This window comes from Malania oleifera, chromosome 8 (assembly GCF_029873635.1).
Source record: "Malania oleifera isolate guangnan ecotype guangnan chromosome 8, ASM2987363v1, whole genome shotgun sequence".
NCBI classification, from domain to species: Eukaryota; Viridiplantae; Streptophyta; class Magnoliopsida; order Santalales; family Ximeniaceae; genus Malania; species Malania oleifera.
This window is the reverse complement of record NC_080424.1, coordinates 41088477-41102959: the sequence shown is the minus strand read 5'-3', so window position 1 is coordinate 41102959 and position 14483 is coordinate 41088477. Positions and strand designations below refer to the sequence as shown.

The 14483-nt window shown below is 34.5% G+C and overlaps 1 protein-coding gene across 2 annotated transcripts; it reads left to right on the top strand.

Annotated features, from left to right (window-relative positions):
• Positions 1–7091: 7091 nt before the first annotated feature.
• Positions 7092–14184, top strand: LOC131162900 (uncharacterized methyltransferase At1g78140, chloroplastic-like). 2 transcript variants are annotated; one of them, XM_058119510.1, is made up of 8 exons: positions 7092–7367; positions 9972–10075; positions 10252–10392; positions 10814–10895; positions 11322–11515; positions 11865–11976; positions 13146–13253; positions 13749–14184. In XM_058119510.1, exons 1-8 carry the CDS (start codon positions 7215–7217, stop codon positions 13887–13889), a joined length of 1035 nt encoding a protein of 344 aa, XP_057975493.1. In that variant the 5' UTR covers positions 7092–7214; the 3' UTR covers positions 13890–14184. The 2 variants fall into 2 exon arrangements, with proteins under 2 accessions (XP_057975493.1, XP_057975494.1); XM_058119511.1 differs by having other exon boundaries at positions 7110–7367; positions 13463–14184.
• Positions 14185–14483: the final 299 nt, after the last annotated feature.

The window sequence follows — 14483 nt, the reverse complement described above, 5'->3', positions numbered from 1 at the left end:
AAATTCAATTATATTCCTGTATATGAAACAGTATGATTGTGTTGCATGTGCATTAATTTCATGTTTTCTAGAGTTAGTAATTGTGGACACCGCCCTGAAATTCATTCACATTATTTGCTAGAGACTAGAAAAACGATAGTTGAGGGGTGTGATTACACGCTTAAACTGCATAACTAGACATTTTAATTCGTGCATTGGGGTTTATATTTTTAATTAAATGCCTAATTACTCTCAATATTTTAACAAGGTGTCCTATTTATAATATTTGGGTTTTATTGAGTAATTTATGAATTTTTGGCATTTTTTTTATCATAGGAAAATTTTTGGGAGCTAAAACCAGCATTAGTTCATAATTCATGCATAACTTTTCCGTCTAAGCTTCGATCGAGATAACTCAAAATTTTAAAGAAAGATGAGAAGATTATCTACAACTTTTGTGTTTTGAGATTTGAGAGAAACAGGCTCCAGAAGGGTCAAAATTGGCCTCGTTCTAGAAGAAAAAAAATAAAAAATAAAAAATAAAAAATAAAAATCCAAACTTGATGTGACCTGACCATGCAACCGGGTCGGGTATTCTCATGGGTCGTAGGGCATCCCCAACTCTCCCCTATATTTCCTCTTCCTCGCGCAAGAACCCCAACAGCTCCCTCTTCCCTTCCCTCCCTTTCTCTTCTCGACCCTTTTTTTCTCTCTTCTCCCTCAATCTCCTTCTCCTCTTTTTCCTCCCTTTCCTGCAACACCAGACCACCACTAGATAGCTGCCACCCCCGCTGCCCTGTATTTTTGTCGAACGATGAAACAACCAACCACCTTCTAATTCTCCCCTGCTACTGCTGCTGCTACTCAACCTCTTTCACGGCTGCTTCATAACACGTCTGTTGCTGCTCCATGGCCCGAAGCTCCTGCATCTTCTCTAGCATAGCCAGCCATCCAAGCTTCCTATAGCTGCTACTCTGAGAACCTGCTGTTGAATCCCAAAGCCCCTCCTTCCTCCAGCCTGCTGTTCCCAGTACAGTACAGCCACCAACCAGCTAGCAAAGCCACCTGCAGTATAGCCGCCATGGACACCAGCTGCTTCACTGCTGCCTTTAGCCACCCCGAGAACTCCAGCTTTGTTACCAGCCACCCTCACCCACGACTCTCTCTCTCTTTCTCTCTCTCTCTCTCTCTCTCTCTCTCTCTCTCTCTCTCTCTCTCTCTCTCTCTTCTTTTCTTTTTTTTATTGTTAGCTGAATATTGTTATTTTTTTTATTAAGGTTTATTTAAAAATTTTAGATTTTGAAAAGTTTTTAAGGGATGTTATTATTATTGAAGTTATTTATTAGTTGAATATTGATAAATCTTAGTTGTTGAGGTTTATTTGAAATTTTAGATTTTGAATATTGTTTAGGGGATGTTATTATTTTTGAGTTATTTAATTAATTAAGTAGGGTCCGGTTTGGTTCTAAAGGAAAAAAAATTCTTTTTGTTTTTAGAAATTAAATTAGTTGTCCTTTTTAAAATTTAATTTTTTTTGAAGCTCGATTTAGTTTAGGGTTAGCCTTCTTAAAGTTTTCATTTTTATCGTGTTCAGTTACGGTTATGTTGTTAAAGCTTTAAATTTTTGTTGAGTTCGAGTTCTTGGTTGCCTTTAAATTTTGATTTTGGTTCAAGTTCTTGATTTTGTTAAAGGTTCATTTTTATCGTTCATGGTTATGTTTGATTGAGTTTCCATTATTGCGTGTTTTAATTACATGTTAAAGTTACCATCATTTCTATTCCGAAGTTTATTGCTTGTTTCGATGTTTGCCTGATTAGACGTAGGATTTCCGTTCTTGTTATTTAATTCAGTGCTTGCTTGGATTGTGGTTTAATTTGCGTGTTTGTTTAATTTGTCAATAGAAATCTCAAACAATCCAGAGAACCCAAATCTAAACTGAGTTCAGTAACCTTTTATTTTCGATTGAAAACACGTAAAATTTGAGATTAAACTGCATTCTCTGAGGAGACAATCTGGCCTTTGGGCTGAATATTACACGATAGAACTCCTATACTTGGGATAGCTTCCGAGCTGCTCATTTTTCGAGCAAGTCACTAACATCTTTACAAAACCTCTTCTAAAGAATAGATTCATCTCTATAAGATGTGAACTAGGTTTATTATATAGCAGAGAAGTATTTTGAAGAGGAAAATTAGATGAGTGTTAAGTTAGCAAGTAAGTCCATAGTACTGAATGTCAGGCGACTAATAACTAATCTCAATTGACTGACTCGCTACTGTCTAGTGAAATTTCGAAGGAATACACTTGTTAGGCGACTGACTCATTGAGCACCGTCGACTGGCTAATGGCGGTATATGTAAGAACTGTTCATAAAAAAACTGTTCATAAAAACCCTAACTTTTTTGCCCTCAGTCTACTCATGTTGTTTCTTCGACCATAAGTGATCTCACACGAGATTTCTCTCAATAAATCCTTGAAATAAACCCTCCTACTTCAATTTCACTTGATTTCCAAGGTTTTCACCATCCGTTTTTCTCCAAATCATCATGCCAAGAACAAAGACTACGACGAATCGTGGTTCTTCCTCCTGGAAAGATGACAGAGTAGCAGTGTCGAGCGATGGCTCATCACTACCCACACCAAGCAACTATACCAAGACTATCTTCAATCTATTGAACCCATTTTCGGTAAGGTCTTAGATACTACATTCTTTTAAGATGATTTTCCTACCATTTTTCCCATGTTTAAAGCTTTAGAATGGGAAAATTTTATTTCATATTAGGCAAAAGGAATCTAACCTAATTTGGTTAGATCTTTTACGCCAATATGGTAAAAGGGGACACTGTGACCTCCACTGAAGTTATGGGGAAATCACTTGCTCTTACTTCACAATCCTTAGTGGCCATTCTGAAAATCAAACAAGAAGAATTTGAGTGTCCACCTCTTGGCCCATCATGGATTATGGCTTAAAATTTCACCCCTGAAAAATTTCTACCATTGGTTATGTCAGAAGATCCTGTCTATTTTGGTTATCTCCACTCTATAATCAACTGAACCTACGAGCTCAAATCCAACGAAAACTTATTATTTACAATATTTTTCCTATGATAGGATCACACGACCATGTTTCCTATCTTGATTGCTTTGTCATGTGGTGCTTGCTCAAAGGGAGAAAGCTTGACTTACCAAACTTAATTATGAAATAGATTATATCTAGAGAAGAAGCTCGTAGAGTCTCATCTTTGACCATCTCGATGTAGCCACTTCATCCACATTGTTCATTAAGAGAACTCATTATGATAGATTTTCTTCCACTACACTTAAGCAAATGAGGTATGAACATCATGATCAAGGGTGGTTTCCCAAACATGTTCAGCGACATCAACAGGCTCAAGAATCACAACCACTTGCTCAGCACCTTACTTCTCCGGCAGATGACACCCCTTCATGGTTTGTGGCCTATTAGCAGTAAATGACTGATTTTCGTGATGAAGTGGGTTCAGGTTTTAGATCACTCCAGGCGAATTACACATCTCTTGATCAGCGATTTGGATGAATTGAACAACATATGGACGATTCATCTTCTTCACGAGGCAAGACTCCTAGGGAGACTAGCTCTATTGATACTAATGGAGAAGATAATGATGAAGATGACGATGGAATTGAAACTGATGGTGCAGATGATGCTTAGATATTTTCTTAGCTTGAACAAACTTTGGTTGTAATATTTGCATCTAAAACTATTTTTTACTTTTATGATTTTTCACATGCTATTTTGGGACTTATTGATTATTTTATTGTGCATAATGAATGCTAACTATCTATTTTGTGCTTTTGATGGTTCAATGCATTAGACTTTGTATGCTTTTCTTGATATCCTTATCTTTTTTATTGATGTAAAAAAGGAGACAAGTTTAGGCAAAACTGAGCATGAACACTGAGCATGAAGTTTATAAGTTTATGCAAATGCAAACTGAACTTGATGAACTGAATCTGAGCTTAAATTGAAATTGATGAAATGAATCTAAGCTTGATGCAATCTGATGATAAGATGACATGATGATATTAGTCTCAACTTTACTTCATGAATGACATTCAAATTTTTTATGACATATGCTTCATTCAGGGGGTGTTAGAGTTATATTTATAATAATATCAAGGTTTAATATGAATAATGATATACTTTACAAATATTGTTAAGATTATGCTTATTGTAAGGGAGAACCTTATTAAGACTAACTCACTTTTGCTCCTTATTTGTCATCATAAAAAAGGGGAGATTGTTGGCCTAACAAGGCTTAAAATCTTGTTTTGATGATAACAAATCAAGGGCACTTAACATGTTTGTTTAGGTAAAGTTTCAAAGCTCAAATGCTTTCATAAGATCAAGTGTTTGAAGAGTTTCAATAAAGCTTGTGCTTAAAGCCATAAGGAATGATGAAGTTAAAGCTTATTGAAGATAAAAGTTTCAAGTTGGATATTGAAAACAAGCCAAAGCATGAAGACTTAGTATTTAAAATAGTTTAATCATATATAAGTCTCATGTAAGTACTTCACAAATTCAATATTGATGCATAAAGCTTTTAGGAAATAATATTGACTCAGAGACCTGATTTTAAAATCATGGAAAATATTTTTATAAAGTCTCACTTACGTTTTCCAAGATCAAAGTTAAAGATTTGAAATCAAATTTTACAAAACAAAGAAGTATCAAGCAGGACAGGCGATTGATGTTTTAACATCAGGCGACTGACATTTTGTGCTGATGATTTTTAAGTAAACAAAGCCGAGACAAGCGACTGATCCTTAAAATCACAGTCGACTGACTCAACACTGAGTTTTCAAAATATGCTAAACTTAAATGGATCAATCGACTGATCCTCAAGTCTTAGTCGACTAAAGGTTATGTTATAACTTTAAAATAGCGTTTGTAAAGTTTCCAAAACTGATTTCTGGACTCCCAAACTTGGAGAATACTTGGAAAATATGGTAAGAAACTTGAGGAAAATGGTATCATACTTTACTACTTTATAAATACTAGAGATTTTCGAATATTACACACACAACAAAGCTTATGCGAATTATATTTTCAAAAACTCTGCTAAAAGCATGCTGATACTTTGCTAAAAGTTATATTGTGCTATTGCTAAAATCTTGTTGAAGTTCTGATTTGTTTTCATGAATTTTTCAATCTTAAATCAGAATTCTGGTGATATTACTTTGAACTTCATCTTCTATATTGTTATTTGTTTTAAAGTATACTAATTTTGAATTATACAAATCTACTTTAACTGAGAGTTCTACTTGTACGAACAAAAGTTGTTCCTTGTTTTTGTTTTCTTGACAATTTAGTATTGTTGGATTGTTGCCTAGTAAGAGGGTGTTCTCGTTAGAGAGGGATTTCCACCTCGAATAAAGAGAGGTTAAAAAAGTTGGAAAGAAATCCTCACAACGTGTTGCTTGGGACAAGGACATAAGCCGCTGGCCGAACCTTATAAAAAATCTGGTGTTCCTCTCCTCTTCCCTTAATCTCATTAAATTATTGCAAGTATATCAACTGCGTGTATGCTTATTTGATTACTGAGAACTTATTGGTTATTGGGGAATTGTTGGAATATTGATGAAAGGAACTATATTGATTGTTTGTTGTTGGATTGAAAAATTAGATTATACTTAAATACTAAATTACTGAATATTAGGAGCTTACTGAAATCCCGATTTTGATTGATAATTGAATCAAGAAACTGATTAGTCATATGATTTGGAAATATTTCGAATATTGATGTTTTTAGAATATAGCTAAGATAAACCTTGTGAGTCTAAATATCTCATTGAAGATATATTGCAGGGTACTTGAGATCAATCTTCTAAAATCCTATCTTGATATTTTTCATTGAAATTTACAGCTGATCTTGAATATTGCTTATTTATAGAAGATTGAATTGGAATTGTGATAATATACATACAAAGGATTGTTGATTGTGATTGTTGTTGATTAGCGTTATTGTATTTGTGTGACTGTTGGAAGTTAATTTGAAAAGGGTAATACTTAACTAAGGTATTTGTAAACTGAAGTATTAAGAAAATTTTAAAAACCCAAGTCACCCCCTCTTGAAATTACACCTTAATTCTTGTTAGTGAATCCTCATAACGGATTTGCTTGAGGTAAGGACGTAGGCATGATTGCCAAACCTTATAAAAAAATCAGGTGTCACTCTCTACCTTAACTTCTGATTCATCTAAGCATATTTACTTTGATTTGTACCTGTTGTGAATGCTGTGATTATTTTTATTGATTGAAATCTGCAGTAGTTACGCATATCATATTGATTTAATCTGCTAGGAATTTTATTGTGTTGATTTATCACTTACTCGAGTCATAGGCTCATAGCATAAATTATCTTGTGGTTGAGCATATTTTTATTAATATTATTCTGTTGTGAGTATTGTCAATATTGTGTAGTTGGTTACATATTGAAATCTTAGCTTAAACTCTTTAATATTTAAGGACATATAAATTGGTAAAATTATGCGTTGAGAACACTGTTGTTATTTAGAAGTTAGAGGACTTGTAAAATCATAACATTTAAAATTAATTATGTTTTCAAAAATAAATTTTAAAAATATCTAATTCACCTCACTCTTAGGATCACATCTTGACTTTCAGATAGTTGGTAAGGTTATCAACTTTCGAAAAGCCGATTTTGTTTTGACATATTTTTCTAAATAGTTTATTAACAATCATACAATTATATTTTTCTTAATTAAAAAATTAATATTTACATAAAAAACTTGGTATCCTTATCTTGAAAAGAAAATAAACCCTCACTTATTTTTGGATTTGAAGAGTTTTAAAGATAAAATTTGAATAGGCACGCCCCCCCACAATAAATAAATAAATAAATAAATAATCTAATATTTAATTCCCATTTCACAGTGTTAGTTGATGGTTCAACCCCTCTAATTTGTGATTGAGGAAAGTCACTGACGTGTAGGTATTAGAAAGGGCAAAAAAATAAAATAAAGTTCACATTTTTTTGGGACAAGATATCTTCAAATGAATTAAATGGTTCAATTTTACTTCAGTGTGGTTCAAACCGGTACGTAATCCAAAAATATAAAATGGTTCAATTTTTAAACGAGGATAATTGTATCTGACTTTCTGTTGTCGGCAGATACAGAGACAGAGGGGGCATCTGCGCCAGAAAATCGGAGCTTCAGAGAGAGAGGGGCTATGGCGACACTCATAAGCAGCTTCATATCAACGTTCATGGCGGGCCATGCCAACTCCAGGTGTTATTTCTGGAAACCCTCGACGCCTTTTTCTACACAAGTTGTCCGCCCAAATGTTCGAGCGTCTCCGGCTGCCGTCCTCAAAACTAGGCCGGTATTCATCTTTTCCTCCTCGCCCTTCTTGTTAAAATAGAAGCAACTGTTCAAACACTTACATGCCCTCCTCTTGGTTCTTGGAAAATTATTTGGAGAACCTTTTTCTTTTTTTTTTTCTTGTCTTAACCTCGTGCTCTATTACCCATTTCAAAATGTGATTGCAATGAAGTTCCACTATTGAGGTATTCTGAAAATTTCAGACTCCATCCATTCGGTTGCGGTTTTCGAAACAGTCATAATTGTTTTTTTTTTCTTAGATTATTATTCAATTTTACATTTTCATTAGATTCCATGGATGATGATTCTGATTTTCCCCCCATGTGTCTATTGAATTATATTATTTTTTGGATAAGGTAAAGATCAGTTAATTGATGATAAGGGGGAAAACACGAGAGCATTCTTTTAGAAAAGCAAGGAGTAGGTACAAGTATTTACAGATTTCAATGAGGACTTGCAGTTTTTTGGAATCATGGCATTTTGCTTTTATATCAAGGAATACTTTCTTTGCTGTGACTTTAGGGTGACTCTGGATGTCCTCATATATCAAATTGTTACTTTCGTGATTACTTGTCATTGTGAATTTTGGGTTGCTCTAAATTTTTTTCAATTTTATCAATTTTATGCAGCTATATTTTGGCTAGTTTGAGTTAAATCTTGTATACAACAGAATTTCACCGTCTCTCAACCATTTTGAATGATATTGTGACTCGAATCCAATTTTTGAAGTTGGCTGCCATTACAGTCGGCTTTACTAAGTGGGGAATCAACTCTTTTTTTCCGCTGTTTATGAATTAGTTTTTGTAAGGATTGATAGCTTATCTTGTGACGACTTTTCCAGTTTTTTTTGTTGGTAGATCATGCATCTTTTCTTCTTGTGCAGATATGAGATATTATATTTGGAAACGATTGGTATTTTAATCTTCTTGGGTAAAAAATCAGGCTGAATGACTATTGGGATCACCTCTAAATCTCATGTTATTTATTGTCTACAGTAAATTGGGGATTTGAGTTGAGAAAAAAATTTCAATAACCTTTTCTTCTCCTTTATCCAAAGGTGGGACATGAACTTGGTTGTTATTTATTATAGGCATTATTTGGGTTTCATGGATTCTATTGAAAATTTTAGTTGCTATGCTTTTTTTTTTTTTTCTTTTTCTCTTATCAGAAAGCTTGCCACATGGTAGTGCCTTTCTAGAGGTAGTTCGTGACACTCAAGGATACCTGTATTCCAATATCCACACTCGAGCTGCCTTGATTACCAATTCTTGTTTGCATCCAAAACATATATTGGGATATTTATGCTCTGCTTTAAAATGTGGGATTTGACGCTGAGATTGTTTAGCTATTTTTCTTTTCAATTGTTTTTCTGTTGAAGATTTTTCAAATTAAAGTTTCACAATTGTTTCTAAAGGAAGGGAAGAAGAAGAAAGTAGAGGCAGTTTTTCCAAATTAGTAAATGTAAAGAAACTTTTGCTGCCCTATATATTTGGGGATACACCACATGTTTTGTCTTTAGACAATAGTAGCATCACATGAGTTCAATCTTATGAAGATGATAGTGTTGTCCATGTACATGTCATGTATCACATGTGCATGTAGCACCATGTGGCCCTTTGATAGTGCACTTTGCACATGGGTTGGGTCATATGACTCAGAACTAGCTCCTCCCCAAATAATCGACCCACTAGTTTGATAGGTTGCCCTAGAAAGTCTAACGGATTGATCCAAGCCATAGTCTGAAAATACATGATTGGGTGTCACAAAGTGGTGTGATCTAGAGCGTTCAAAATAAACAGACATATTGAATGGAGCAGATTTATACCTGCTCAATGAATATAGCCACTTAAAAAAAAAATTAAATGTATATGAATATTGAATAAATAAGGGCTGGACACTATAGAAAATCCTGCAAGCCGAATATTTTTTACCCAGAGTTCTGCAAGCAGATTATAGCATGATAGAGTGTGAACACTGCAGTTGAAATCTTTCTCCTGTTATTTCTTATTTTATTTTTACATACACATCTGCAACATTGTCCAATATATGAATAAATCTCTCAGATTCACAATCTTGATTCTATTGCAAGTGTTCAAGGGTCCATCTTTATTTGTGGAACACAGATGGATGATGGCTCTGTTATACCGGACAAGATATTCTCTTGAACCTGTTGCACACAGATAGTGGTGGGGGCAAAGAAATCCTTAAGGAACGACATTAATAATGTGCCTCAAAACCATTTTCCCTATGTCATATCATCTTCTTTAGATTGCTGTAACATTTCCTAGATTAGTCAAGACTAGTAAGGTTTGTTGAGCATGACCTTGTCACGGATGTTACAATGACTGACAGACACTAATACATCAGCACTTATGAACATGCACAGTAACACTAAACATACTATTGTAGGTTTTTCCAAACTTCATGTTCTATGTGGAATAACATGAGATATTCTTTTAACCGCACTTGATTGATGGGAGAGCCTGTAGGATTAGTAAACAGTTTTTAATGAGATATATTATATAAACCATAATAAGTTATTTGCTTATCATTTTGTCTGGTATGACGATATTTTTTCTCTTGCATGTAAATTGTTCATGTTTAGGAGCCTATTGCAGTTGAAAGAGAGGCCAGCACGAGCAAGAACATTTTGGCTTGTCCCATCTGTTATGACCCGTTGATGTGGAATGGTGATCCAGGCTTATCTGTGTAAGCTATTATGTCAAGGCCTTGCGAGAAGGATGTCTTATTACTTCAACATTTGTTGCACTGTCCTTTTATATATATCATTATCACCCATCTTTGGTCATTCTTGTTTTCTTCTTTTGTGGAGATGAATGCTAATTGTTCTCCTTTGTGTTTGTTACTGGATGATTATGTTACAGAGAACCTGCACCTAGGTCCACTTTAAAATGCAGCACTTGTAAGAAGACTTACTTTGGCAATGAAACATATATTGACCTGACATTAGCTGGTGGGGCCAAGGACTATGCTGAAGCAATGCCTGCTTCCACTGAGATTTTTAGGTACTGGATATTTTGTTGTTTGAATGTTTGATGCCCCTATGAAATCACGTAGGCCTACCGATGGTTGCCGGACCACATATACTGTTTCCAGATTCATAAGTTAATTCAGTAGCTAACATGCTTCTGAGCTGTTTCTATATTTGTAATATACAATACTAAATATCCTATTATTAATACTCTTAGTGTGCCTTATTCTATGAATGTATTCTATATTTAAATATACCATTATATGTTTATTGCTTTTCCTACAAGCAGTCAACCCAGCTTCTCCTTGGTTTCTATGGCATGGACATGGGTTCAGCCTACACTGACTCTGGATTCATTATTAATGTCATGCACAATAAGCATAATTATCCAATATTTTTCTGCTGATTTGATTTGCATCTTTTTTGTTATGTATGTCAATCACTTGTTGGAACAGGACTAGATTGGTATCATTTCTCTATGAGAGGGGCTGGCGTCAAAATTTTATATTTAGTGGTTTCCCAGGGCCAGAGAAGGAGGTAATGACACAGTTTTCTATTCTCCGTTTTACCTGAAATATAGTTTTGAAAGGTTTTTGTAAATTGGATTTCACTACATGTAATTTATAGACCATACAGTGGTTAGCATTTCTTGATAGCTTATATAATCTTCTGATGAGTGTGTCTTCAGTTACTATGGATTCACAATGGCATTTTCTGATCACTTTTATTTTGGTGAGTTGTCACTTCAGCTAATTAGGATTCAGTGTTGCAGTGCTCTGACATAGATGTGTAATATAGTTACAGTATGTTTGGATGATTAATGAAGATTGAATCATCCATTCTATTTTCTGTATTATTTGGAGGAATAATCCTTCTTCTAGTTAAAATCACTGGGAAAAATAGTGTTACATCAAATGGTTGTTGAGCTACTGACCAGTAACTACATGGTGTTCTTATCTGCAGTTTGAAATGACAAGGAATTACCTCACACCGATCTTAGGTGGAACAATTATTGATGCCAGTTGCGGGAGTGGTTTGTTTTCGAGACTTTTTGCCAAGAGTGGATTATTTTCTCTGGTTGTTGCTTTGGACTTCTCAGAGAACATGTTGCAGCAGTGTTATGAATTTCTTAAGCAGGATGAAAGCTTTCCCAAAGAGTACACAATTAAATTTACAACTTCAACTCATCTCATAAGATCAGTGAAAATTTTACTGCATGTTCAGTTTCCATTTTCCTTTAAGTTTTCAGTTTTCAGTTTTCTGGAATTTGCACAAAAAAGTTGGAAAACATATTTTTATTGTTTTCCAAATTTTCTATAACTGGAAAACAACATGGAATTTTTGTTTGAAAAACTGAGATGGAAATGGAAACTTTACACCACTGCACAGGGCCTTAAATTCTAGTAGTCACAATGATTCCAAGAATTATTCTGAAGGAACTGTTATCTAGGTATGAATTTATGATTTGAGATTTCATATCTACTAACCAAATTTGTTTTCCTTCAGGGACTTAATCTTGGTAAGGGCTGATATATCTCGACTCCCATTTGTTTCAAGTTCTGTTGATGCTGTGCATGCTGGTGCTGCTTTGCACTGTTGGCCTTCACCCTCGGCAGCTGTAAGCATTCTCTTTAGACATAAGGGTTTTGTTGATGGTTGACACTTCCTTTTGGTTAGGCTGTATGAACTGATTGCATAGGGCCATGCACCAACCTTCATTTTTAGAGGTTTTAGAATCTCATATATCCAGCTGAGACTCGAAAGGGAATGCCTTAAAAATGGAAAATTAGGCTTAAAGTTGTTCAAGGCTGATATCTACCATGCTTAGCATAGCATGATATATTAACAAATTTTGGCGCTACCAAATTGTGATTAAATTCTAACTTTTCCCTCCTTAAATTCTACTTATTTGATTGATATATCAACCAAAACTGGGGCTTCTCATCACCAAATTGTGATTCTAAAGTTGCTTTTTTTATTTCTATTTTGTGTTTTTGATTTCTACTTTTATGATTTCACAATAAGGAAATGGATTTTTGAAGGGAGCTGGAGACATTGGCTCACAATATAGATTTTTTGGCTTCTTTTTGTGGTTGCATTTGAGAATCTTTATTTTTAATATGAATTGATGACACAATCTGAACTTCCATTGTTCTTTTAGCAATGAACTTCAAGAAAATTTGCATCAATAACACTTATTTGTTTTTTTAGTTATGTTTCCTCAAAGTTAGATTTTTCTAGGAAACTTGAAAGAATTAATTTGCAGGCATGGAGACATTGTTTGATGTGAGATGCATTTATCCTTTCAAATTTAAAATTCATGATATTCAAGCCATATGTTTCCAGCCTCCTTCTAGATGGAGAAAAACCACTGCTTCACCTTCTACCTTTGAAGACTATGATGGATGTATAACCAAAATTCTTAATTTTTTTGAAATTTTGTATGACTTCTTGTTTTGAAGGATCTGGCTTGTTTTTTTTTTTCCATTTATTTATAAACGTATATATTCTTTGAACACTATAAATTTCATTTTCTTTTGAAATAAACTTTTTTGTCTTTGGAATAAAACAAAGCCGACCGATGGTTGTTCATAAGTTTGGTTTGTGGGCATAAGATGATAAAAATTGCCAAAAGAGGATGGTTTTATGAGTCAGACACATTTGATGTCCAATAATATATTTAGCAGCATAGTCTAGGATGTCTAAGATCACAGTTGTTGTTGTTTTTTCTTTTTTAAAAATAAATTCATCAAATGGTCTCAATTAATTGGTATCTGTTGCTTATAGGTAGCTGAAATAAGTCGAGTTTTGCGACCTGGTGGAGTTTTTGTTGCTACTACAAGCATATATGATGGGCCGTTTGCTATGTTTCCATTTTCACAGACACTACGCCAGGTATATCTTTTAAGCTTTAACCCCGCATGACTATAGTTTAGGAATCTATTTGGAAAATTTTTCTTATCGGAGATGGTGCTGGGAAACAGAGAGAAAACCAACCTTTAGAATTAAGGGTTAAATCAGATCAATTTATTGTCACCATGGATTCCCATGCTGCGTTCCACCATTTCTAAATTCTTTATTTGGGTGCCATTTATGCTTTGTAGTTGGAAGAATGACTTCTTCTCCAAACTTGGTGCTCATCCTCTGCAATCCTGCATTCAATCTGCACTTTATGATTTGCAGTGGAATTTGAATTCTTGAAAAAGCAACATTTCAGGACTTACGTGAAAATCACATAGCATGCCCTATGCATCTGTAGTTGGGCAACAAATATTTTGACAAGTTCGTCCATTTTGTCATTAGCTTTACTTTTAAGTGTTTGAACTTTCTTTCTGGACTTGTGTCGACTTTTATCTGACTGGTGGTGGATAATTTTTTTTCCCTTCGTAGAACATTGTGCGATTCTCAGGCAGCCGCATCTTTTTATCTGAAAATGAACTGGAAGGTCTTTGCAGATCTTGCGGGCTACTGGGTTTTACTAGCGAGAGGAATGGGCCTTTTGTTATGATCTCTGCTACAAAACCGAGCTAAGCATATGGTTCTTTGTGCCTATGCCTCTTTGCCTCAATTTTTCAGAATTTATTAAGTTCATTTTTATTTGGACGTTTACTGCAGAAAGCTAAACTTGTGTGTGTTTCTTGTATATGAAGGTTATGTTTAAATTGTTGAGGTTTTATCACCCACATCTGTAAAAATTAGGTCATTCATGGATGGAAAAGACTTATAGAGTGCAGTGAACGGGGTGAAAGGTTGTTTTATATGTTGTTGCCCATGGATTATGTCTTATTTAAAGTTTGCCAGTTTAAAAGATGGCTTTGTTAAACTACATCAAGTTTCTCTCTCTCTGGTGAAAGGTTTCCTCTTACAGGCGGGGTCTTCTTGTTAACGACAGCTTTCTTTTATTTTATACATTTAATATTGAACTGTACACATCAAAGTTTTGACATGGATTGAAATTGATAGCAAATTTGAGTTCGAAAAACAAAGACCCCCGCTGAGGTTTATATATTGGAATCAGCCAGTTAGGTAACGCGGTAATTTAATTTTGAGATTATTAGTTTCAACACAAAAACACGGGCTATGCTAAGTAGAAGGAAGCTGTCTTGGGCTAGAGTTGATACGATG